Below are 27,939 nucleotides of genomic sequence, written 5' to 3' on the forward strand. Positions count from 1 at the left end.
AAATAATAATTTTAAAACCTCAATTTTTAAAAAAATCCTAAAAAATCAATGGATGAACGGATCTGTTTCAAATTTGGTATGACTAAAGCCCTTCCTAAGAGCTACCATCGTGCCAAGTTTCATGTCTTTATCTTATAAACATTTTTGTTAAGTCCCATTAGAGCTGCTCTATGGAAAAATCCGGATTTCCCCTCTCCCTCCCGGATTTGTCACCAAAAACCCAGGCAAATCCGGTCATATGGTCACCCTATTTACATGATATTTGTAAATTTCCCCCTAAGTTAATATTGCTTTGGTAACAATATTTTGTCTCACTTGTTATTGCTGAGTTACATAGTAAAACAATTGGGCATTTGAGCATAAACTATTGAACTGTTATCTTAAGAGAAGGATGTTAGAAATTTCAAACAATAGTAATGTTTCCTTTTTTTCTGTACAATTTCTATTGCAATTTTCTGAAGTCTAAAATCTTGGATGACTGCTTGCCCCAACAAAATGGATTACTCTCATTTCCTGTCCACAGTAAGCATGGCAAGGAAAACAAACCTTGCAAGAATGACAAGTGAGTTTACTTTTAGATTTTTACACTGCTGCTAGTTTTTACTGTGGTTTTATACTGTAGTTTTATACTTTTAGAAGTTTTATATTAGATTTTGTCATGTTACTGTGGTTTTCTCTTTTGTGAACTGCCCACAGAGCTTTGACCATTGGGCAGTATAAATACATACTGGTGATAACACCCTATTTCTATGCACTCTTACTTCAGGGTTTAAATAAATTGCCTGTACCCATTTATTAAACATTGGTCCAAAATTAAAAGCATTCAGAATTTCAAATAAAAAAGTTGATTAAATGTTAGCAACTGCTTTTTCTCCATCTAAAATTCTTCTCTTAATAAAGATACAAAATCAATAATATGTGGGATTTTTCTCACATTGTCCTTTATTTTTCTTGTGAAAAGAAACCAGGGCCACAGCTAGACCTAAGGTTTATCCTGGGATCATCCAGGGTTTGCCCCTGCCTGAGCACTGAATCCCCTGTGTGTCACTTAGATGAACAGTTTTGACCCCTGGACGATCCAGGGATAAACCTTAGGTCTAGCTATGGCCCCAGTTTGGTCTTGATACCCTGTTTCCCCGAAAATAAGACAGTGTCTTATATTAATTTTTGCTCCCAAAGATGTGCTAGGTCTTATTTTCGGGGGGATGCCTTATATTACAGCGAGAGGCAAAACTGGAAGTAGGTCTTATTTTCGGGGGATGTCTTCCTTTCGGGGAAACAGGGTATAATCCTTTATTTAAAATTTTTGCTAATATACTAGTTAATATTTTATCACCATTAATTAGAAGAGATATTGGTCTATTGGAGGCTACTTGCATGGGATCTTTATCTTCTTTGTGAATTATGACAATCTACCTGTTCAGACAACATGCTAAGCCATGGTGGTTAAGCATTTTAAGCTAAACATTATGGCTTAGCATATTGTATGAACCATTCCTAACCATGGTGGCTACATAACCACAATTTAAACAGGTCTTTTGCTGCAAAGGGGTTAGCGGCCTAACCATGGCTTAGTGTGTTGTCTGAACAGGCCCTATATTTGCAATCATTCTCATTTTTCTACTAGAGTTCATTGTTTGTTGTAGCTTTGAAATCCCCTTTTATTTATGTTAACAATAGATGAACTGGAGCAGAAGATGCCCTCTTTAGTCATGCTTTCTGGAGGCTTGCCAAATCCTGACTGTTTCCCAATCAAAACAGCAAGCATCTCCCTTATTGATGGAACGACCATTGAAATTGGGGAAAAACTGATGAAGAGAGCTCTCCAGTACTGTGCTACAGATGGGTATTCATCAAACCTCATACATAGCGGCGGGGGGGGGGGGGTTCTTTTTAAAATACTGTTTAACACCAGGAGAATAGAGACAGAGACCAGATCTGCACCAAGTAGGATATTGCATTATGAAAGTGGTATGAAAGCGGTATATAAAAGGCAGGAGCCACACCAAGCAGGTTATAGCGGTATGAAAACGGTATATGGTATGTGTCAATGGGCCCCAACAGTTGTCAGTGCACTTCAATACTGGTATAAAGCAGTAGTGTGGCTCCTGCCATTTATATACTGCTTTCATACCGCTTTCGTAGTGCAATATCCTGCTTGGTGTAGATCTGGCCAGAGGCTAGAGCACAGGATGGGTTGCCTCCTAGCAGTGAGCCAGGAGCTGTGTAAGAGCCCTGTTAAATCAGGCTGACTTCCAGTATTATCTATGTCATAGTAGTGTTTAGCTGCTGCTTAAAGCAAGGACATGCAGGAGGAATCTTAATACTTGGGGGTGGGGAAGGAGCAACATCGCTTCTTGCATTAAACAGCAGAATGGAAGGGAGTGATAAAAGCAAAGGGATTGGATAGGGTGCTGGAGTAGCACAGGGGTGAAGCAGCCGAGTAATGCAAATAAATGAGCACTGGATGGAGCAGTGCATGGGCAACATAAAAGTGAGCTGATGAAAGGTGATTGATGAGATGAATGGGTAGAGGTTAAGGTGAAGGAGAGTCAGGGGCAGTTGGGAAGTATGGGGAGAAAAGCGCTCAGCAGGACGGTTTACACATGGCGCCCTTGACATGTGTGTGAATGGGTAGGTGGTGTGAATGAGAGAAAGAATGAATGGAACAACGGATGGATGGATGAAAGGTGAATGGATACATGGTGGCCCCATCCACTGCAAACTGATGGCACCACCCTATGTAGCCCAGACCACTTTCCTCTAAGGGCATGTAACCCTTAACTTCAAAAAGGTTGCTTTTTGTAGTCAAGGGCCGCATATCCTCAGGGCCAGGGCCAGACTATTTTGCGCCCTAGGCAAGGTGAGCTACTTGCACCACCACCCCATTTTTTTATTATTATTATTTTTTGCCAACTTTGATTTTTAAGAACAGATGTTTTGAGGGAGGGCAGCACAAAACTTGAAACTGCTAAATTCATTTTAAATTGCAAGGATAAGTAATAAGCAATTTTTGATTACCTTTCGCAAATACAAAAGAAAATATTTTGGCACACAGATCATTTTGAACTGAAGGGCACTCGGTATAATGCATACCTCCGACATTGGCAACACAACATTAAAACAGCTAATTTGTATAAAACTGTGACCCTTAAAGGTCAGTACTGCGCCCCTCTGAGGTCTGCATCCTAGGCGGCTGCCTAGTTGGCCTAATGGTAGCGCCGGCCCTGCATATCCTTAGTCTTAGATCATAGGAGCTGATCTAGTCCTATGTCCTATGATTTGCTGCCTAGGAACAAGACTTCACATGAGCTGTCTATTATACGCAGAAAAGGCAGGGGGTGCAGAATCTCTTTTGGTCCAATGGCCAAATTCTATTTTGGAGACGATCACAGGGGCCATATTTCAGTGGTGGGTGGGGTCAAAGGAAAAGGGGTGGAGCCAAACCCCCCAAATACCACCGTCTTAGGATCGAAGCCCAATTTGGGGGTGATTCCTAACATTGTTCAGGAAGGCCCCTACCCTTCTGGAGAGGCTTTGGAAGGACACAGGTGACTGCAGGTGGGAAGAAAAAAAGGGGAACTTTCCTCCATGAACTTCCTTAAGCTAATTTGTCTTTGCATCCAAGCCTATATATTTATGTTTTGTTATTCTCACCTCTTTATCACAAAAACGGCAAGCTAAACTGAAGTTGTATGTTAGGTATTAAGTACTGCCGATGCTAAAAAGAATAAAATCTATTTTCCAGAGTTCCAGAATTATTGTCTTGGTTAAGAGACCTGCAGCTGAAACTCCATAACCCACCAACAGCTCTCTGTGCTCCTAAGAAAAGCCAAATGAAGATATGTGTCACCTCAGGCAGCCAAGACGGACTTAGTAAAGTATGGGCAATTCAAATATTAACATGACCATGTTCTTTTACACAAATGAGCTAAATGCTTTGATTCACTGAGCGCCTCTTTTGCAAGGGTGCACAGCCTTTTCGCTCTCACACTCATTCACACACCCAGAGACCCTGATTTGATCATTGTTTTACCATAACTAGTAGCACTGACAAAGTAGCAACCTGGATTGCTTTGTGGTCGCTGGGGAAGAGAGGAGGCTGCAGCCACTCTGATCCTATTACATTACTGCTCCTATTAGGGTCGATAAGGCAATGATCCAGGATCCTTTGAGGGAGGGAGGAGGCTGAAGCCTATTGTAATCAAATATGAATATTATTTTTTAAAATTGATGATCCCACACACACTGCATCATGTCAGATGGGCAAAGTTCATACATGGAAATATTTGGATCATCAACACAGTAGAAAATAAAATTGCATTATTCTGACAAAGAATTTTTAAATTGTTCTGTTATATATACTAAGTTAAGAACTCTTTGTATACATGAGCTTGAGGTGGATTCAGAGTGTCCCTTTGTGGGAAGCATCAGCAAGAGACCTCTGCTGACTCCCCGTTTCCCCTGCAGCGCCCCTCCCCCCACAACACCTCCCACACTAAAAGCTTCGTCACACCAGTGTTATAGCCCGCTCTCGCCATGCGTTGTTTCCTGAGGGCTCACATAACGTCGTCCATGTCCTGCCGTGATCTCGCCTATTCCCCCCCTCTTTGCGAGGTTTCTTGGTGTGAGGAAAGAACATTTTTTTCCGGCAATGCGCTGAACCCTCAACAATGTATTTTTATCTGATTGTACTCAATCCGATGCTCTGAGGGCGTGTATTACTGATGAAAGGGAGTTGACATGCCTTTTCTCCAGCATGCCATGTCGATCACTGGGGTGGGGGAGGTATCCAACTGTGACCAACCAATACACGGTAAGGGGAGGTACAAAGGAGATCTGCTGTGGGGTGGGGGGGACAGCAATTTGCCAGTGCGCAGGAGAGGTCTAAAGATGAATGAAACGTAAGGCTTTCAAACGCTACGTAAACGGAGGGGGATAATACGAGGACAAATGTTTAGGTGTGATGGACCCCTAAGAGCATTTTTACATGAAGCTTTTATTGTGCACTCGTAATTCCTCACTCACGGTACTTTGTGGGTGTTTTACACACTATTGCACAATATTATAACCAATTTAGCATGTGTGTGTGTGTGTGTGTGTTTCTAATAAGGAAAGTCTGGTATATCTCTGAATGGCAGCATGAGACCCTCATGTATTCAGGCAACTCTGCAATACCACAGTGCCACCTAGAAAGGCAAAGAAAGAAAAAAACAGGGAAAAGGCGTGTGAAGGAACCAATTTTAATCCCACAAAGAATCTAGAAGCAGAAGCCTCTGTAAAGGTGCAGCTTAAAAATCTCATGCAGAAAAGCCCTAATCTTCCAGAGAAGCATTTCAAGGGTCTACAGGGGAAAGAAGGAATCAGTGAATATTCACTTCATCCCTTTTTTTCCAGTAGGAACTCTGGACTAACCATATTAACTTTTTCCCTCAGTGGAAGCAGAACAAGGTGAGGTTACTTCCAGTCCTAAAGGGATGTAATGCTAGTTACTCCAATTCTTAAATACATATAAATGGAATTGCGTCCAATCACGGAAAGTGCGTCCACTTGGATTTCAGGATCCCCTCTTTTCCCACCTGCACCACAGCCCCACCCATTTGTCAGGATCCTGCAACACTCTTTGTAGCATTTTGAGGGAGCTGGAGGAGCTCCCCAAAAAGAAGAGGTGAAGGAGGGCTGGGAAAATCTGCTTCCACCAGCCCACCTGCACATGCTTAAACCTGAATCCAACCATCTGGTGAGGGGGTTTTAACTTAGAAATAAGGGGGAGCAATCTGGATCAGGACCACAATGCATGGGGAGAAGAGGTTTACTCTTGCTCTTCCACACTGCAATCCTGATAAATAACCCCCTTGTGCACCCAACAGTGCAAGAAAAATAAACTTCCAAGGACATCTTGTTTTATTCTTATTATATCTGTCTTGCATCATGTTTCATAAATAATTGTGTCTTAAAATTCACCAAATCCATTCCATCGCAGTTCAATGCCCCCTCTTATGTTGTTTGTTGATCTTGTCTTTCAGGTTTATGATATGCTCATCAACCCAGGAGATAATATCCTTTTAGACGAGCCAAACTTCACTGGGACACTGGCAGCAGTGAGTCACTTTTGTGGGGGGCATAACCATGAAAATGTGGCAGCTCTGGTTCTTTGAGCTACAATAGATATTGAAATTAATCATATGAGACTGAGATCCTGTATCCTTAACAGGGCTTTCTCCTTCCAGTTTATTTGTGAGTTTATGATGGGCTTTTTTAGGTAGCAGACATGTGATTTGAATTAAAAACTCAATGCCCTATATGTTCAATGAAGCATCTCCATCTAGTGATTGCATTATAATGCAGCACCAGCATTACACACTGTTTATATATAGCACCATTAACTTTTACTGTTGCTGGGCAACTTCAAGGCCCCTGATGCTATCCCTCCTGATGGTTGGACAGCCCATCAAACAGAGGACACCTTCAAATAGAGGACTGTCCCCAGAGGACACCTTCAAATAGATGATTGCTATCTGTAAAATAGGACACATGACCATCATATATTGGAGTCAAGTAAGACAAGAACAGGCCCAAATCCAAACAGGTGAATTAGAGCTTCAGGATTGAACACCCTCATTGTACAATGCAGATACAAGAGAACTGGATTCCATCCTAGCCACTGCCTTCTCTTGCCTGCTGCTGCCTTCCTTGTGCACTCCTTCCTTTTTCTTCTCATGCCTCTCATAAGAACGTAAAAGAGCCATGCTGGATCCATCTAATCCAGCAGTCTGTTCACACAATGGCCAACCAGAGGTCAACCAGGGACCTGCAAGGAGGACATGTTGCAACAGCACCCTCCCACCTGTAATCCCAACAACTGGTGTATATAAGCTTACCGCCCCTGATACTGGAGGTTGCACTTTAGCCATCATGCCATTGATATCCTTCTCCTCCAGGGGCATGTGTATCCATAACTGTCACTAACATTTTTTACTGCCACCTGCTCATGACATTTTAGGATCACTCTTAAGGAGCACGATATATGAATATGTGAATGGTTTAACGTTTAGCAACTGCAGCAGAATGTTCTGACTTGAACTGCTTCTGTTGACTGCATACTGAATTATACAGAACACCTTGTTTCTTTTCACAAACAGCTGCGGCCCTTGGGATGTAACATTATCAAAGTCCCTAGTGATGCACATGGTATTATTCCAAAAGCCTTGAAGGAAATTCTTTCCAGGTGGCAATCTGACAAAGTGCGTACACTCAATAACAAGATCCCCAAGTTCCTGTACACTGTTCCCAATGGTGGCAATCCTTCCGGAAGCTCCTTGACAGCAGAGCGCAAAAAGGAGATTTACCAGGTAATCCATGAGACTCTGGCATCACCATAACTTGCAAGCAGAAACAGACACAGCATTTCCATTAAGAAACTCTAGATCATTGGTTCCCAAAGTGGGCGGTACCACCCCCTTGGGGGCAGTGGGATTGCATAGGGGGGCATTAAGAGGCAAGTGGGCAGCGGGGGGCACTAAGAGGCAAAGGGGCAGCGGGGGGGCACTTGAAGTGGTCTTTTCTGAGAAGCGCCTCTCCAGAAGGTCTTAAAACCCAGGGACGTTTTTATGGGAGAAGGTAGTTTGGTCCCAAGCCATATAGGGAAGAATCCACACATTTATTAATACCGTTTAAGAAGAGTCCTTTTAACGGTGAATTGAAATGTTTCAAAAGCACCAAAATGCTAATGAAGAGACATACCCTGCTTGGTGTGCCCTGCCACGCCAGCTGCAAAACAGAGGTGTTCACTCTCTTTTCCCTCCCTCCCTCGGCAAGCCTGCGACGGGTGCTTCAGATTTTGAATAAATATTCAATTAATTGTTACTGTTTTGAATTTTATTGTCAGGAAGCATCTAATTTTACACAAATGTGGCACACAGAAATCCTGCAAGGCTATCCACATTTTTCATGGAACAACTATTGCTTTGACTTGTGGGCAAACCATACTGTATAGACTGACTATTTCACACAATTTGGGGGGGGGGGGGGTTTGAATTCTCTTTTAGCTTGCCCGAGAATACAACTTCCTTATCATAGAAGATGATGCATACTATTTCCTCCAGTTTGAGAAGGTAAAACCAAACCTAGATTTTAAGTCTTTCAAGAGTAATTGACTTTCCCAGCCAAGAGAATTATGGGTTGTTGAGTTAATGTCTCAACAGGAACTGCCTGTGTTACCCTATTGTGTCCAGTAGTCAGGGGGTTGGATCCATACCTATTGATAACTAACTTAAGCCCTATTGATTTCATTAGTAGCTAGACGTAAGGTTTATCTAAGGATAAACCTAAGGATTGTCCTGGGGTCAAACCTGTTCATCTAAGTGCCACACAGGGCATCCAGCGCTCAGGCAGGGACAAACCCGGGATGATCCTGGGATAAACCTTAGGTCTAGCTATGGCCTTAGTCTGGATCCAACCTATTGTGACAGTGGGAGCAAACAGCCAATACCTGATCATCAGAGTTCTGGGTACAGACCTCACAAAAATCAGAGACAAACATAAGAATGGGCTGAAGAAAATTTTATTCTTAACAGCATAAATTGCAGCTGTTATGTCTTTTGTATTTCAAGAACAATCGCTCTTTATCAGAGGCAACCAAAAAGTATGCTGGGGGGAATCCGCACGTCGTTCTCAGGGCGCTTCCATCCGCCCCCAGTGCACCCCAAAAACGATCGTGTAACTTGCCTGTAAAAGAGACGAGGAAGAAGCATCCTTGTCGGCGGCGCCACCCAACTCCCTCCTCGCTGGCCGGCTCGGAGAGCTCGGCAGAAGAAGGCGGGGTGGAGAGCGGAAGAAGCTCTCCACTCCGCCTTCTTCCCCCGAGCTCTCCGTCCCAGCCGGCGAGGAGGTCTGTGGGTGGCGGCGGCGGTGGCAGCGGCAAGGACGCTTCTTCCTCGTCTCTTTTACAGGCAAGTTACACGATTGTTTTCGGGGTGCACTGGGGGCGGATGGAAGAGCCCTGAGAACGACGTGCGGATTCCCCCCTAGTTGAGGCATGCATAATACTGGCAAAAGGTTGTAAATCTGCCCGACTACCATCTCTCAGTCAATGGAGATGAAAAATATGGAAGACCATGATAATGAATAAAATAACAATTTATAAATGTTTACAGGAGGCCCAATGGACTAGAGAAAAGTGTGGCTGTACAAAGAGTAAATTGTAAGCAAGCACAATTTGTGAACATAGCACAGCATCACTAATTACGGGGCACATCAGTTAAGGCATCCGCCTTAGCTGCCTATTTCCTGGCTTTGTGGTGCTTGAACCAACATGGGATAGCCTTAACCCTCATCTTTTAAAGTGGGGGGGGGTTGTCATTGAAATGGAAATGTATAATTACAGTGTTTGGCAATCCTACCTTCTCCCCAATGTATCTGAATTTGACTAAGTAGGGCTAGATTCTCACAAGCATCTTGACGAGCATACATAGAGTGTAAATGCATGTTCATTATAACGTGTGAATATATCCCTAGTATGAGACACGATCCTTGCATGTCTTTTTCCCATCACACAGGATTAAAGTCTCCCTCCCCACCCATGCTAATGTCCTAATCCATGTAGTAACATGCAGTCTCAGCTTGTGTGGTCACACTCCATAATGAAAGAAATAGGCATTGTAATAGAATTCCTCTGAAAAACTTGGAATACTGGCAACATTCTAGCTTTGCAATGAAACTAAGACTGACTGACATAACTTTGCCAGCAATTGCTCCCATAGGCTTCCATGGGACACACGAAAATCCGTGAGTGCCCAGTAATGAGCGTGCAATAAAATGCTTGTCTGATGGAGCGCTTTATATCATCTTCACAAAGTTCATGCACCAAGCAAGCCTTAATATGTGCTTGTTGACAGTAGCTAGAAAATGGTTGTTTTCATTTTAACAATAAAGTTTATTTTCTATTTTAAGACAAAAGCACCATCATTTCTTTCAATGGATGTTGATGGTCGAGTCATCAGAGGTGATTCTTTCTCTAAGGTCATCTCTCCTGGGTGAGTACAAACTGAACAGGCACACCACCGTCAACACACTCATCACCCTAATTAAGCCGAGGATGTTTAGTCTGACATAATTACATGAAGTATCTCCAGACAAGAAGTTTGTAGCTGTCAAATACAGCAAATTCAAATGTTTCTTGTCTGATTATGGAGTTTTGACTGCCTTCACAAAACAAACTCCCGAGATCATTTTACTAGATACTGGGATTCCTCGTCAACAAGATTTATGTCAATGGAGAGCTTAGAGTAGCACCTTCCAAGGAAAGAGAGCATAAGGGATGAGCATGTACTCCGGTTAAAAGACCCTCCCCTTCTCTGTAGTAGCCATTAAAGGCTTCTCTGTGCCTTAATGTAATATTAATTTGATAACAGCCCATGCCTCAGCCACTAACATCTCGTGAACATATTGCTCTGCGGTCTGTATGGCTTCATTTGTTAGAGCAATACTGAACAATACTTGAATGAACACTCTGTAGATGTCCAGTTTTTTGTTGTCGACTTTTGTAATTAATAGCATCTCAAATACCATGCAGATTCTGATAAAAATGACTTATTACCAGGATGCATGCCTTTGAACTCATTCTTGTACTCTCTTTTACAGAGTACAAGAATGAGTTCAGCTATCAAGACTGATCTCTTGCAGCAGGCCTATCCAGTGGAATTTTAGGATGCTTTTAGTATGGTTTTAGGATGTTTTTAGGATTTTTTTTAACAGTGTATACTATATTTTTAATCGGTATTTTATGTATTTTATGCTTGCTGTTGTTCCCTGCCTCAATCCAATCGGAGAGGCAGGTAAGAACTATATTATTATTATTATTATTATTATTATTATTATTATTATTATTTTAGGATGAGAATAGGCTTTCTAACAGGACCTGCGTTTCTTATCGACAAGGTTATTCTACATATACAGGCCTCAACATTGCAGACCAGCAGTTTCACACAGGTAAGTATTCGTATTATATCAGTTTGCTTTTCAGAACTAACAGGGCAATCCTGTAATGTGTACTGTACTCAGAAGTATTAAGTTCAATGGGGTTTACTCCAAGGTAAGCAGGTATAAATTTGCAAATAGTTAAATACTTACTTGAGAGTACACCCTACTGAACTCTTAACACATGCATAGGGTTCAGCTAAAAGTCTAAGCACACCTATCTGAAAGCAAATTCCATTGCAATCAAGTGGATTTACTTCCAAGTAAAGGAGGCTGTGACCTGATAATGTTCTATACGAGAGACCAAGCTTCATGTTACAAGAGGGGCAGAGGGAACTCTTTGCACAGAAAAGGCAAATTGAGGTTTGGGAGGAGTTCTGACCCATTGAAGAACAACAACAAAAAACAGTCCTCGCAAAGCAGAACTCACATTTCTCTGCTCCAGCAGCCATCCCCGTTGCACAGAAAAGAGAATTTTCAAAATCATGGGTGAAAACAGAGGAGGGAGGAACAGATTCCACATATCAACACAAAAGTACTCTTTTGGATCCATATTTTTCTGCTCCCTCATTACACAGAAAAGAGAAACTGAGAGGAAAAAATGGGAAACATTGATTCACACACAGAGACACTCACACTTTCTCTCCCTGCTATGCCCACTCACTGAAGCAAAGGAAGGAAGCCAAGGGCTAGTTCCACTTCACAGTGCACGCACAGTCTCAATGAGAGCACTCTGGTGGTCTTCTCAAGCACCACACAGGAGCAAAACAAAACAAAAGCCACACTTCTGACTATTGGCTATGGTCATCGTAATTCCAAAATGGACACCCTACTGCAAAACTAAGGTCAGGGTCCTGCACAGGCACAGGAGTCCCAACCATGCCCAAATTTGGGGGGCAGAAAGAGCTGTCCTCATGGGCACCCTACCAGTTCCCTCTGTTGACTGCACTGTTGGGGGATTGTACTGAGCATGTGCATCTACCATACATGCTCAGTAACCCACCCAACAAGTTCAGAGCTGAACCTCATCTATACAACAGCGGAATTGCTTCTCATTAAATTTTAACCTGATTTTTAGCTGATTCGAATTAGGCAATGAGCATCACAATGCAGCAGCAACAGCAATTTATATATTTTAGTGTACTTGATGCTGCGCACATTCGCACATCTGCAAGGAAGGAGGGGTGAGCAAAACAATAAATTGTATATGCGGAGATCCACATATTTATATTGGTGAAAGGAGAGGCCAGTGTGGTGTTGCCCAGCAGGGTCACACCCTGGGTTGCTGCCCAGCACCCGAACTACCTCCCAAGGGTCTCTCCTCCCACCCCCTCCTCCTACCGGCTGCAGGTCAAGTCTTGTGTTTTAATAATTGTCACTGAGAGCTTTTAATAATTGTCACTGAGAGCTGAGAAAATGAGACGAGAAGCAGTGCAGGGGACTGCTCGCTCGCTGCCCATTCACCATCTTTGTTGTAAAACTGAAAGTGAAAATGGCGGGAAGGAACGAGGCAGCTGATAGGTGGGAAGGCGGGAAATCGGCCAATCACATCAAAGCTATGTCCACATGTCAAAATGCGATTTAACTCCCCCAAGGACACATAACCATAATGTGATGCGAAGTCGGACATTAACCTAAAAGTCGCGGTAAATCAGAAATACAAATATACGCAATATCGTGGGTAAAAGCCGCCACTGCAGCAAATGGACGGCTGCATCGTGTGTCCTAAAACACGAATCTGCACATTTACTTCGGTGTAAAGCAGGCATGTAGATGTGCCCCTGGAGGACGAGAGAAGAAAACCAAGCGAGGGGAAATAGCAAGCAAACATGCCAGCACTGCACATTGCAATGCCGGTGTAATTAAGAGAACTTACTGGGAAGAGGCTGGCTGTCGCATTTCTTTTATGGGCAAGGAAAAGCAGGGGCCACTGCCCTCTTCCAACGCAGCGTAGTGCTGCCACTGAAAGGTTTTCTGAGACCTTAAACGGGAGATGTTTTGATCAGAAATGTCGCAGTACTTCGATAAGGAAGAATTTGCAGAAAATAAAATCCCCACGGAGTCTGTGTGAAGAACGTGAGCGGTGGAAGAATTTGCATTTGTATATCTGAAATGCTGCTTCCAGGTATTTAAACTGGTTACTTTAGTAAGATATTACAAGTATACCATTTAAAACATTATCACCGTGTTTCGATAAGCCATTTAGATGATTGGAATTCTCCCTAAAGTCACAAATCTTGCAGATTTGATTTAGGGTTATGACATCCATTTGAGTGTTCTCCTTCTTTCTTTTCCAGATCCTTGTGTCACAACTTTTTAACAAGTGGGGTCAAAGGGGTTTTCTGGAGAATGCAAATAGGTAAGGGATTTATGAAAGTGCTAGCATGGTCATGGCCCATGTGCTGTAAGTGTCATCTTCATCTATTTCTGTCTCACCGCACCAGTTTTGCATGCCTTTGAAAGCTTTGGCCATAGCTAGACCTAAGGTTTATCCCTGGATCGTCCAGGGGTCAAACCTGTTCATCTAGGTGACACACAGGGGATCAAGTGCTCAGGCAGGGGCGAACCCTGGATGATCCCAGGATAAACCTTACGTCTAGCTGTGGCCTTTTATAGTGGTTCTGCAGTCTCTTAATCTTGTTTTTAATTAGTTTATCTATTGTATGGTGACCATATGAAAAGGAGGACAGGGCTCCTGCATCTTTAACAGTTGTATAAGAAAGGAAATTTCAGTAGGTGTCCTTTGTATGCATGCAGCACCTGGTGGAATTCCCTCTTCATCACAACAGTTAAAGCCGCAGGAGCCCTGCCCTCTTTTGTATCTGTTCAACAGGGCAAGGAAATTAGCCACAGGCCGAGAAAGTCTGCTGAATAGGATGACCTGTGGTTTGGGGTATCCCAAAAAAATCAGGCAGAGGAGCCATCCACAAGCAGAGCTCTTCTTTCCATGGAAGGAAGATCCTGCATCCAACCCCTCAATCTGTATATACAGTAAATGTATATTGAAATAAGTATTTTTGAACATACTTCCTCACCAAATACTTATTTATAAATGCATTTTAACTAAACATCTATATTTTAAACTGCATTATATCCCTACATACAAAGTTTTGAGTGCATTTTGGTATTTATCTTTTTGAGCTGAGAACTGCATCACGACATTCTGGGCTCATCTACACCAAGCAGGATATTCCACTATGAAAGCGGTAATACAAGCGGTATAGCAAAGGCAGGAGCCACACTACTGCTTTATAGCTGTATTGAAGTGCACTGCAGGATCTACACTACTGCTTTATAGTGGTACTGAAGTGCACTGACAACTGTTGGGGCCCATGACACATCTACACCAAGCAGGATATAACACTATGAAAGTGCTATGAAAGCAGAATGTGGTAGGTGTCAATGGGCCCCAACAGTTGTCAGTGTACTTCGATACCACTATAACGCAATAGTGTGGCTCCTGCCTTTTATATACCACTTTCATACCGCTTTCATAGTGGAATATCCTGCTTGGTGTGGATGAGCCCTTGGAGAAGTGCAAAATCTGAAGGATAATGCTGTGCCCGGTCCACCCATTAGTTCAAGAGGTGCAGATCAGAGCAGTTTGCATAGGAATTCACAAAGATCTAATTCCTCTGCCATCCCTACATTGGTATCAATGCATTTTGCACAACACATGACATGGATAGTAGAAGAAACAGATTTAGCCATTTCTTCTTCTCAGTCATCAGTTAACAGCTTCCATCTGACCTAAGCACCTGTCCATTGCAGCTATCTAAGGTACAGAGGTGGAGTGCATCATATTGCTTTTCTAGTTATATCCATGTTGAGTGTGACTTGCTGAGTGGAATTTATGAGTTACAGCTCACTCACAACCCCCCACTTTTGTTCTCTAAGCATGCATATATTGATTGTTTGCTTCCAGAGCAGCAGAATTCTACAAAAACCAGCGGGAAGCAATGCTTGCTGCAGCAGACAAATGGCTGAAAGGTCAGTGAACTCAGCCCCCTGGACGTAACATTGCACCAAGATAAAGTTCACAAAAGTCCCAGTGCCAATTTAAAGGAAGAACGCAAAGGATTGGGTGATTTTAACAATGTGGCAGTGAGAAAACAGATTATTGAGAGCCATCACTTTTATTAGGCAGATGCTGCTTGAAACAGCTTGAAACAATGAAGTGCATCTCCCCCATGTGCCTGTGTGGTCTATAACATGGTTTATCAGGCTGTTTGTCCACATCACATTGAGTGTTCATGGCCATGGCTAGACCAGGCCTATATCCTGGGATTGTCCCGGGATCATCCCTGTGCATCCAAATGACACACAGGGGATCCCGGGAGCAGGCAGGGATGACCCCTCCATTTGCCTGGGCTAAGGCCCATGTCAGCAGCTCCAACCGCTGCCAAAAGTGAGTGCATGGAAATTCTATGTAAGGTGAAAGAAGTACATTAGATGCTGTGCTATGCATTGCTACAGCAACCAGGAGGAGATCTACACTAGTACATGAAACATTGTTTTTACAGTCATTGAACGTTTTGTTTTTGAACGATTTAAAACGTTTACTTACTTTTCTCTTTCCGTGGGAATGCATTCCTTTTAGCCACACTAAGAAAACAAATCCGTTTGTTCTTTTTCCCCCGTCTGCCAATTTCCCCTCCCACTTCCTCTTCTCTCCACCGGCAAACAAACCAGGAAGCAGCCTCTCAAAACTGAAACTAAAAAAAGGCTGCAAAAAAGAGGCTTGAAAAAAAATAAAACGGCTCCAACTTTGGGCACAGAAATTACATAAACATGCCCCCAGGAATGTGATTGGCTAATTAAGAATTACAGGAAACCCATTTAATACGATGAAATCGGCCACATCATACCAAATAGAACAACTTATTTCAGAGAAGTTCAAAATAAAAAACAGAGAACAGACAACAATAAAACGTCTCAAACTGAGCGTCATATGGCGAAATACCACGAAATCCACACTTAAAAACGGTAAGACACGTTCTAATTTGACTAGTGTAGATCCCTTCCTGGAGAAAGCACCACACAGAGATCATTTCAAGCAACATCCACTTTACAAAGAAAACATTTCAACTGGACTCTATGTAACATCCACTTTACAAAGAAAACATTTCAACTGAACATGCTCTATGGAGCATGTTCAATTCAATAGACTGAGGATTCAGCACTTCAGAAATTCTGACCTCTACTGAAAGTTTATGGACTGAAAGTTGGAAATTATTATTATTATTATTATTATTATTATTATTATTATTATTATTATTATTATTATTTCTCCACATCCATTACATCCGGGAAAATTAAAGATTCAGGTAGAGTAAAATTGTATTAAATCTACAGTTAAACCTGGCTCTTGTATCAAGGTGGAGTAGAAAGAGGGGGGAAACACCAAAACGGTGGTACTGAAAAGAGAGTAAAGCTCTGGTGTTCGATGAAGTAAATGAATGCATTTAATTGTTTTCTTTCAAAAATAACCCAACGATTAAAACAAAAGTAAAAATTGTGTATTGGGAGCTCAACATTTTGGACCCAAAGTGGTCCTTCCTCAGGAGCTGTGTGTGAAGATTACTTCCATGTATTTTCAAGTGAAAAGCAAGATAAAAGCTCTTAAAGTCTTCTCTGTTGCGCTGTAGTGTTGACGCCTGAAAGTTTATGGACTGAAAGTTGGAATTCATTATTATTATTATTATTATTATTATTATTATTATTATTATTATTATTATTTCTCCACATCCATTACATCTGGGGAAATTAAAGATTTAGGTGGAGAAAAATTGTATTAAATCTACAGTTAAACATGGCTCTTGTATCGAGGTCCCAAACGGCTTGCGACCTTGATACTTGACGGAGTGCCTCTCCTTATATATGCCTGCCTGAGACTTGAGATCTGTTCTCCGCATCCCACCAGCACAACACATACGCTATGGTGGGACGTGGGTAAGGGCTTTATCTGTTGTGACACCCTGACTGTGGAATGCCCTCCCCTTGGAAGCCCGACTGGTGCCAACACTGATTTTATTCCGGTGCCAAGTGAAAACACAGCTTTTTAACAAAGCCTTTAATAGTTAAACTCACCAAGTTTGCACTGTTTTAATTGTTTTTATTGCTTTTAAACTATATACTGGTTTTAACTTGATTCATGTTTTAATTTGTTTTTAGCTGCGTATATTTATTGTTTTATATTATATGATTTTATCTGTACACCACCCTGAGATCCTAGTGATATAGGGCGGGATACAAATGTTTTAAATAAATAAATAGTGTATAAAATTACTTGTCTAAATTAAGGTTAATTCACTTAACAGCAGAGTTAACCTTGATTCAGAATTGGTTCTCTTTAAAATCATATCAGTATGTCTTATGTGTGCAAAATGGCTCGCTGGGCAAGCAGAATGGCAAGTGGCAACTATAGGCCCAGAGCTAATGCTTGTCTACTTGTGTGAGAGCAGCAGCTCGGATTGTGTGAATTGGGCCTTCTGAGCATTAAAAGAACACTGTATATTGCTTTGAATAAATGCACATATATGACTTATCTAGGACAGCTAATAACTGGCACAATGTAAGAGGAAAAATCTTAACTTTCATGCAAGAAACTGTCTGGAGACACTTCCAAAGAGATGAAAAGGCTTTAATGCCACTCCACACCAATGCAGATGTCATAATCATTAAATCTTTTAAGAAGACAAATGCTTGATTATCTCGTTAGGGTACTTTCACTTAATTGTTATGCTTTCTTCTCTAGGTTTAGCAGACTGGTATATCCCTAAAGCTGGGCTGTATTTGTGGATAAAAATTAAGGGGATTTCTGATACATACCAGATGATCACGGAGAAAGCATTGGACAAAGGGGTAGGGAAAATCTATTGGTCTACATAGAATTAAAATAAATGAGGCTTCACTTGTAAGACTTGGTCCGCTTTGGTCCTGTCTCCTGTCTTCCATTCACTTCAAAGCTAAATCATACATTACTTTAAATCTACATCTAGCAGTTACATCTTTTAAAAAAGCTTTTACTCTAGACTTGGTGCAGGGGACCTGGTTCAGATTGAGAACGTAGCATGGGAGTAGGGCAGCTTTTAATATCTGGAACAGGGGCTCTGCACCTACTCTAGAGTAAAAGAAAGAAAGAAGAAGCCATGTGTAGCTATGTTGCAATAAGTACATGTTTATTGTTAAGGCAACCTAAAGTAGGTTTTAGCCAAAAATCACAGTTAACATCATAGTGAACCAGCATTACAATGTAAAGCGAGGCAGAAGGGATATACAAATACAAAATAGTTTATATAAATACACAGCTATGGACCTCCTCTCTTTCAATTGGATCACTGTCCTCTAAAACTTCCCTAATCCGTGCTGCTTTGGCAGCAAACCTTGCCAGGTTTAGCATGATGGGTTTGGCAGTATTTGAGAGTAAATATTTTATTTTATCCATTTCGGTGAGGTTAGCACGCGGAGCTAAAAATCTTGTTTATCTCTAGGGATAAAGTTTACAGTAAAGGAGTATATGTTGCAATAAGTAGAACATATAAGACCGACTCTGGCCTGCTCGCACCAGCTGCTTATATGCTTCTGAGCTTAATTCAAGGTGCTGGTTTTAACCTATAATGTCCTACCCAGCTTGGGACTGCAATACCTGATGGCAAGCCTCCCCCAGCATGAACCCCCTATACTCTATGCTCAGTAGCTAAGGTCCTCCTCTGGGTGCCTCCTATGAGGGTGGCAATGAAGCAGAGGGCCTTCTCAGTGGGGGACCCCATCTGTGGAATGATCTACCCAATGAGGCCCACCCAGTACCAACATTGTTACCTTTTCGGCACCGTGTTTAAACCTATCTCTTTTCTCGGGCATTTGCCACCTTATGAGGAATTTTTAGTGGTCCTGGATCTGTCTTATGGTTATGGTTGACTGTTCAAAGTTATTTTTAGATATATGTTGTCTTCGTGTATATTGTTTGTGTGTTTTATGCAAATGGTTTTAAATTGTGTATATTGTATTTTAATGTTTCGATCCCAGCGGAAGCTGGTTTCAGGCAGCCGGCTCGGGTCGACTCAGCCTTCCATCCTCCCGAGGTCGGTAAAATGAGTACCCAGTTAGCTGGGGGAAAGGTAATAACGGCCGGGGAAGGCAACGGCAAACCACCCCGCTATAAGGCCTGCCAAGAAAACGTCAGCAAAAGCTGGTGTCCCTCCAAGAGTCAGTAATGACTCAGTGCTTGCACAAGAGGTTCCTTTCCTTTTTTTCAAATCACTTCAGCTATGGGGCAGTTTAGAAATGCAATCAATAATAATACTAATGCAGTTTTAAAGTATTGGCCCCGTTTAGAAGACACCTTAAACCATGGCTTTAACCATAGTGAATAAGGCTTTTTGCCTGACTCACTGTGATTAAAGCCGTGGTTTAAGGTGTCTTCTGAACATGGCCTGGCTTTCTGGCTTAACCACCATGGTTAAAGCTGTGGTTTAAGGTGTCTTCTGAATGGGGTCAATGTCTGTTTTGGCCCTCAGTGTGAAAAGATATGGAGATAATCTGGAGACAATTAGAAGTCTAGAAACGTTACATTTTATGCTTAATAAATGGTCATTTTAACATCTGCATGCAGACAAGTAATAAGAGCAATTCACATTTTTAGGTGTCCTTGCTTCCTGGGAATGATTTCATGATTGATAGCTCAAAACCATCTCCCTATGTCAGAGCTTGCTTCTCTTTCGCTTCTCCAGATCAAATCGACCAGGCAAGTGTCGTCTATCCTTTCATTGCTCATAAAGGAAAAAGACTAGAACAGTTCTTGAGCTTTGGATCATATCGGGTAAAACATGCGGTAAGGAGCCCATGGCCTCCAGATGGTGTTGGATTCCAACTCCCATCAGCCCCAACCAGATAGCCAGTGGTCATGCATGATGGGAGTTGCAATCTACAAAATCTGGAGGGTGACAGGAAATAGTGAGGCTTGAGGCTGGGAGGGAGGTAGAGGGGAATAGCAAGGCAAAGGGGTAGAGGGGAGAGACAGAGCAAGGCCAGGGGCTGGGAGGGAGGGAGGGAAGAGAGAAAGAGCAAAAGGGAAAAGGTCTGTACGGGCGGAAGAAGATTGGCTAGGGCCAGAAAGCAACTCTTTCCTTCTCTACCTGCCCCCAGCAGCTGATCACTGGCAGGTTCAGGAAGAGGAAGGAGAAGCTGGCACCCTAACACTTTTCAAGGGTTTTTTTTATTATTAAAAATAAAGGGGGGCGATAGTGGAGTGCTTCACAGGTGCATTTGGAGGTCCTGTTGGGGACCCCGATGTATGAGATTTTACTGTTAATGTGTCTAACTCTTTGCAATGCTATATACTCAGAAGTAAATCCCATTGAATTCAACATGTATGTAGTAAGTGTGTATAACGGGTGAGGTGATTAAATTGGTGTGAGGGAGGAGATGATGCCCCCTGCCCTCCATGGGCTGGATGATGTCATGTGACTGGGGTCACAGATCACGGTCACTGACATCATCCAGTCCTTGGCTGAAACATTGGGTGGAACATCTCCAGCCTTCGCTTTGCCTTCCCCGCACTTTTCCCCCATTGGGAGGGACACGGGATGGGCAAAGCTGCCCCCACTAATGGTTGGAGGAGCCCTCTTCCACGCAATGCTTCAGCCAGGGACCCCCTGAGATAACAGTGGGGAATTCCTCCCTCGCCAATTGGAGATAACATTGGTAGGAGATAACAGTGGGGATTTTTCTCCCCGCTAGCCCTGAAGGGGCAGGGCTTGGAGAGAAAGGGGGGCGCCTCCTGAAGTCCCTGGCTGAAGTGCAGGCTGGATGGGCTGACCTGGCAAGCCAAATCGGCCTATGGAGCAAAGATTCCCCATCCCTCATATATAAGATTGTAGTGGGATTGTATCATCTTGGTTTAGTGGAAAGCAAAGGGAATTGGGGCATGTGAAATAAGATTTCACATTTCCTTTACATTTCTGCTGAAAGTAACAACTCGAACTCTTGTTATTTAAAATCATTAAATAAGCCCCACGGAGAACATCTGAATATTTACCGGACCCATTGGTTTGAAGATTCCTGTTTAAGTGCAAATTGTTCCTTTTTTATCTTTGTAAATAAAAATTCTGTTAGAAGGAATCAGTGAGCGCTGTGTGAATGGCAAGGGAGATGTGTAAACCATAGTTTGTCTCTTGATTGTTGCAAAAACATCGGCTTCTGTTGTCTGTATTAAAATGCTTACGGGTTTTCCAATACTCTGAATCAGGCTCATCTGAGAATGTGAAATCCCAATAAATGTCTGATCGATTTACAAACTGGTGGTGTGTATACTCTATGATACCCTCACCTTGAACGCTGAGAACCAGGCACTAGATTTTAAAGCCTAGTGGTAGTTTTTAGACTTTACTGACATGCTTAAAGTGCTGTCACCATTAGATCTATTGCCAGGATTCTACAGGTACTGCTGAAATAATCAGATTGAAGTCAAGAAGAGATGAAAAAGACAAAGCAGCAAAATAGTAAATAGTCCTACATTTTAACAACAAAGCGTCGTACTGCTTCCACTAAACTAAATGTGCTGGTGTTGTCAGATAAATAAATGTCATTCCATCTCATAAGTAAAAAGGGATGAAGGGATGAAACAGGCAGGTAAGGAGACAGACAGACAGACAGACAGATTTGGATAGATATGCCTAAGCAAACACCAATCCCTGAACCAGATCAAAGCCCCTTGTCTATTTAGCCAGGTCTGTCTGCCAGCTCAGTTTTGAGAAAAGAAGAGGAACTATTCCACATAAGCACACATTGATGTCAATGGGCAGGAAAGAGGGCCAGCAAGGCCCCCCAGGGGACTGGGACGGAAGCAACCTCTACTCTTTCCTCTCTTCTGCCCTGCCAGGTTCGTGCTGGCAGAGTTTGGATATCTCAGAGGCTCTGGCAGATTGGTCTGTTAATTAAACAGTTTCAAAATATTATCTCTATTGGATACATTGGCAATAAACATAGATTACAGCAGTATCTGCTTTCAATATGGAAAACCGGAAAACTGTTCCACCCAAAAAGCGTGTGCAATTCCTTGACAGTATTTTTCAATTTATTATGTATTTAAATCAGTTTCTCAGTCCTCCCCAAAATAAACTTGCCTTCTCCTGTCTCCAGGTGACTGGGCTTTGATTACAGGTGTCCCCCCCCCAAAAAAAAAAATCAGAAAAGAGCCAGCTGTGTGATTATGCAAAATTAGTTTAATAATGCTGAATTTTGCTAAACTGATTATCATTTTTGCACTTTTCAAATCATTTACTTGTTCTTTTATTTAGGGTCTTCAGAAGTTGGCTGAACTTATAAGGGAAGAACTGAATGAAATCTGTGGCAGAGGGGCACTTACCAACACCTTCACTGACTGACTGACATTCAAAACCTGTCCCTCTAATTTCACTGAATAAGTTGCCCATTAAGACCCTGATTGCACACCTGCCATACCCTGTCTTTAAATCTCATGCAGCTGCTTTGGTAAAACCAGTGTCCAACTCTCAGCCTAACCTACTTCACAGGGTTGCTGTCAGGATAAAATGGAGAGAAGGAGGAGGACCGTGTAAGCCACCTTGGGTTCCTTGCAAGGTGGAAAACGGTGGGATAGAAATGTAATAAATAAAAAAATCCCCCCAAAATTGTGTGCTTACTTAAACTAAATAAAATCTTGGGCTTACTGAAACTAAAAATTCATTTTCAGAGTGTTACGTTGGGGCTACTTAATATGACCATATTGGAAGTAGAGGCATTCCCTACTTCCAAGCCTGGTTTCAGCGTTGGCACCTTTGAGCTGTTTCCAATGGCCCAGGAAGGACTACTGCTGACCCTATCACCAATCCAAGGTGCTAGCTACAGCCACCTGGGCCCAGCAGTCCTCTCAATGCTGGGAAAGGGAGAATCGCTGGCCACCCAGCACTGGGGCTTAGGCAGATGTGGCTGGCACCCAACAATGCAATTCTCCCACAATGCTTCTGGGCTCCTGTCCAGCATCTCTCCAAAGTGACTGCCAGCTAGTTGAGCTTTTTTGCTGCTGCTGCTCACTTTCCTGCAGTTCTCACGGTAAGAAGACCCCTTGTCTGAAGGGGGACACCGACAATCTTGCCAAATCTGGCCCCTCCCCTGCCCAGCTCCAGCCAGGGGGAAAGGAGTCAGCTAAACTTTGAATGACCCTAATCAACCTACACACATTGTGTTGTGACTCAGGATTAGGAATGGGAGAAATCCCAATTCTGTCTCCCTAGCCTGTTCTTCTAGATCAGTGGTTCCCAATTTTTTTCTGGTAACCGCCCCCTTGGTTCCACAAACTCATGCCCTGCGCACGGCCCCTTTAAATGGGGAGGGAGGGAAGAGGGAGCGAACGCCTCTGTTTTGCAGCCAGCGTGGCAGGGCACACCAAGCAGAGTATGCTCTGGAACTCTCTTCCCGGGGAAGCTTGGCTGGCTCCCTCCTTGATGGGCTTTCGGAAGCAGGCTAAAACTTTTTTGTTCAAGCAAGCCTTTGGAGAATAATCCAGCCCTCCATCTATGTTAATGTCTTATAATTTTGTTGTGTATTTTTAAATTGTTTATGGTTTTGTTTCCCTCCCTCCCCCCATGTATATTTTAAACTTTGTAAGGCCGCCTTGAGGCCCAGCATTGGGCAAAAGGCAGGATACAAATAAATATAATAATAATAATTATAATAATTATAATAATAATGTCTCTTCATTAGCGTTTTGGTGCTTTTGAAACATTTCAATTCACCGTTAAAAGGACTCTTCTTAAACGGTATTAATACATGTGTGCATTCTTCCTTTATATGGCTCGGGACCAAACTACCTTCTCCCATAAAAATGTCCCTGGGTTTTAAGACCTGCTGGAGAGGCGCTTCTCGGAAAAGGCCACCTCTAACGCCCCCTTGCCGCCCTTTTGCCTCTTAGCGCCCCCTGCTGCCCCCTTGCCTCTTAAAGCCCCCCTATGCAATCCCACCGCCCACTTTGGGAACAACTGTTCTAGATTGTGCAAGCACTAGTTATGAGACCCATAGACTTCCACAACAAAGTTAGGAATCTAGCATTCCTATCAAAAGTATAAGCCTTTGCTTTGGCTCCCTCTAGTGATCACTCTCAAAAATGCAATGGCCACTAGAATCTAAACATAACACCAAGAAATCCAGGATCCATTTCTCCCATTGGTTTATTTTTTCATGGCATGCAGGGTGGGTGGGGTGGGTGAGGGAGTTTATCCCATCAGCAGCACGGTGGTAGCGGGTGATGCCTTTCCCTGCAGGTAATCAAGATGAGGGTCCTCCACCGCAAATCCGTGGAGAGTTCATCCACACCTGCTCTATGTTTGGGAATGTTTGACCCTCACTTTGGATCCAGTACGCCGCTTTCCCACACTCACATAAGTGCAGGAACAGCACTGGGTAAAATCACACCTCAAGGCTATCTGAACATGGAAACTTAATTCCCTTTGTAACGTAAGGAGAGTGTAGAGGTACATTTCCTCCTCTTTCCTTATAGTTCTATGGATACTTTTTAAAAAAAAAAACCCGAAGCTGATGAGGAGAGCAGCAGATCCAACTGTTCATAGGTTCAGGAAAGAAATTTCTCTTTGCTTTATTTAATTTGCTTTTAATCACAGTTGCTGTTGATACATAGCATCAACAGCAGATGGCAGACTTGCATCATGAAAAAAAATGTTCTAAGATTGAAAAAGTAGTTTTAACTACTAATATGATCCACTTTTAAATAATACACCAGTTACTAAGAATTTATTATCAGGATGTTACATGTAAAACATATAGGTTACCTATATTTCTCTTCAATGTAAAACTGAACTCTTTTTTCTTTTTTTGGTGAGTCTTTTAACAATTAAAGAAACCATACTACAATGTAACCCAACTACTGGAGTAGGAAAGAAATTTGCTCAAAATGCATGTTGGTAATGGGCTCCATCACACCTACTTTTTTTATCCAGTTTTCATCTGCGGTTTCCCCCTCCATTTCCTTAGCGAGCTGAGCGCTGAGCACTTTCATGTCTGTGCGTTGTTGCACTCTTTCAGCTCATGTATCTTCACCTGGAGCGCTACTATGCCAATGAAATCTCCCACCCCACCCCTTGGGAAATGTTTACAGAGGGGGAGAAGTGAAGGGTTGTTTTGCTCATTTCAAAGGGTGGGCAGATGGACAATCATTTTAATTTCTTTTGTAAATGTGGTCGGGTCCCCTCGTTTGCTCCAAGGTAACCAAAATGCTTACATCTGCGTAAGTTTTAAAGATAAAAGCGATCAAACTTGGCATGGTGATAGCTCTTAAGGAGGGAATTCCACCGGGTGCTGCATGCATACAAATGACACCTGCTGAAGCTCTCTTTTCTATACAACTGTTAAAGATAGAGGAGCCCTGCCCTCCTTTTCATATGGTCACCCTATGTAGGATTTACATCTGAGTAAATATGCAAATGAAGGATTACACCATCAGTTATGGATGCTAGGCCTTTAATGTTAATTGATTCTATCTAGTTTAGGATATACTTTTTTAAAAAAAAGAAGTATTAGTCCCCCCCTTCTTTCCATACACTCCAATCTACTATCGTGTGTGTGTGTGTGTGTGTGTGTGTGTGTGTGTGTGTGTGTGTGTGTGAGAGAGAGAGAGAGAGAGAGAGAGAGAGAGAGAGAGAGAGAGAGAGAGGAGCAGCAGCAGCAGCAGCAGCAGCAGCAATGGGAATAGAGCAACCACTTAGTACTATACACAACTTGAAAAGGTATTGATGAGAAACGTACTGCAATTTTCATTCTTGCATTAAACCATTACTGAGAAGGGAGCAACTGCACATCCCTTTAAAGTTACCTGACGCATCCATTTTTAATCATCCTATATCAGTTAAGACAGACATGCTCCAGATATGGCAGCCTAGTAGCTTCCCCACATCGGCATATGGGCGATTATATGGGAGAGATAATGCGGTCATCAAGGCAACCACTCAAAGGAACTGCATTTGAACTCTCTCCACAATTTGTTCTGCTCAATATGCCATCGCCCACATCTGACAAGGAAAAGCATGTCATGAATATTTGGCCAGACATAGCAATAGAATGTTTAGCCAGAAGGGAAGTAGGTGTATTGTCTATTGTCTTCACCAGCACATAGTGGGAGATTTTCTGAATGTGGGGCTCTGTTGCCTGAAAAATGTGAGGGATTTTCTGCATTTGGGGGTTTGTTCCCTACAAGAAGTGAGAGGTTTTCTGCCTTTGAGGCACTGTTGCCTGTAAAATGCGGAAGTTTTTCTGCATTGGGGGCTCTGTTGCCTGCAAATGCATTTTGAGCTTTATCACACCAGCGTTATACTGTGCAATCACTGCGAATTGCATGCAAAGGACTCCCCAAGTTTTCCAGCTTATAATCTGCTTTCATTGTGAAGTACTCCCATGCATCCTGCTTTAATTGTGCTATAAAAGCAAAAGACTTGTCGTATTTTGATACTAATTTTCGAGCAAATCATCCGAGCGGCCACTGGGGCGCAGGAGCAGGATTTGAAGAAAAATTAAACAAATGCTTGCATCTGCGTAAGCTTTAAAGATAAAGACATAAAAATTGGCACAGTAATTTTAGCGCTGTAGGGATAATTCAAGAGAAACAGGTATGTGGGACGAAGCTATTTGTTTAGGGCAAGTTTGCATTTTGCAAGCAATAGAGCCTCAAAGGCAGGAAATCAGAAGACATAGCGTGAGGATTATTGCTACCAACTTTTGCATAAGGGAGCATTCCGTAGGAGGTCCTGTTGTGCAAAGTGCTCCCTTTCACTAAGATACCCTCCACTGAAGTTCACACTTGCACAATCATAATTTTCTAGATGTGAAATTACAGGCGTCACTCCATGCTCAAGGTTGGCAGCAGCACCAGGCATGGTCGGTCAGCTGTTAACAGCACCCCCGGGATGGGACCTCCCGTCTTCCCCCAGGTTTTTGGCTCAGATTTACAGAATAGCAGTATCAGGCAGGCAGGAAGCTACTATTCTGACACTCGTAATGCTCCAAAGCAATGCCAGGTCTGTGTATGGCAGCAATGTCAAAATAGCCTGTGGCTTGGTACAATGGCTGCAAATTATAGTAGTGCTGTTGCAGCTCCCTAACTAGCAGTAAGCCCACTGTGGATAGTACTTCACCTCCAGCCAGCCTTGGCTGTGCCACATGTCTTATATATGTAATAACAAAAGAGGACTGTGTCTGTCCAGTGCCACAGCAGTAAGACTACGAAACCTAATGCCTGAAACTTGGCATGCACATGAAGGGGCTCCTAGGAGTGTGCACCTCAAGGGTTATTTTGTTCTTTGAAATGCATTAGTCAATTTTAAATGTGTCTATGTGGTTGAAGTCTGCAGGAACATCTTCAGCCACTAGAGGCAGACTTCCCTAACCAGCACATAGCTTTGCAGTGGATACAGTTTGAAGCCAGGAGAGATTAGGAGCCTTTCTACACCAGGCTTTTATTGGGTGCTTCTGATTGCTCACTCAAGGTAGTTTGCAGGTCTTTGTATGACATCCTCATCCTGAAGGGCTTCTCCAATGCTTTGCAACCATTATCGTGGTGGTGTGTTTTTTTTCTAACAAGGAAAGTCTGGTATTATTTAGAAATGGCGGAATTACAGTCTTGTGTAATTGCGCAATTCTGCTATACCACAGCACCATCTAGAGGTTGTATAATGAAATGTATAGAAAGGCAGGGAAAGAACTCCCCCAAACCCACCCACCCCCAGAAAAAAAGCACATGTAAAGGATCCAACCTTAATCCTACAAAGAATCTGGAAGCAGAAGACTCAATAAAGGTGCAGGATTAAAAAAAAAACTCATGCAGAGTTACCCTAGCAGGCCAAGGGCAGACCCCATCCCCCAGGAATAGAGTGGACAGAGCCCTCTCTCAGGGAGCTATACTAGGGCACCATGGCAGGGCCTGTGCATGGGGTGCCA

The 27,939-nt window shown here is 42.7% G+C and overlaps 1 protein-coding gene across 1 annotated transcript; it reads left to right on the forward strand.

Annotated features, from left to right (window-relative positions):
- The first annotated feature begins 495 nt into the window (after nucleotides 1–495).
- LOC134404588 (kynurenine/alpha-aminoadipate aminotransferase, mitochondrial-like) lies at nucleotides 496–22,534 on the forward strand. The gene is made up of 13 exons (XM_063135338.1): nucleotides 496–562; nucleotides 1,681–1,846; nucleotides 3,749–3,881; nucleotides 6,027–6,101; nucleotides 7,143–7,352; nucleotides 8,049–8,114; nucleotides 9,952–10,034; nucleotides 10,893–10,989; nucleotides 13,275–13,336; nucleotides 14,903–14,967; nucleotides 17,735–17,841; nucleotides 19,622–19,723; nucleotides 22,278–22,534. The coding sequence occupies exons 1-13, from the start codon at nucleotides 496–498 to the stop codon at nucleotides 22,362–22,364; spliced, it is 1,320 nt and encodes a 439-aa protein (XP_062991408.1). The 3' UTR covers nucleotides 22,365–22,534.
- The last annotated feature ends 5,405 nt before the right edge of the window (nucleotides 22,535–27,939 follow it).

The sequence above is a fragment of the Elgaria multicarinata genome, chromosome 10 (assembly GCF_023053635.1).
Source record: "Elgaria multicarinata webbii isolate HBS135686 ecotype San Diego chromosome 10, rElgMul1.1.pri, whole genome shotgun sequence".
NCBI lineage: Eukaryota > Metazoa > Chordata > Lepidosauria > Squamata > Anguidae > Elgaria > Elgaria multicarinata.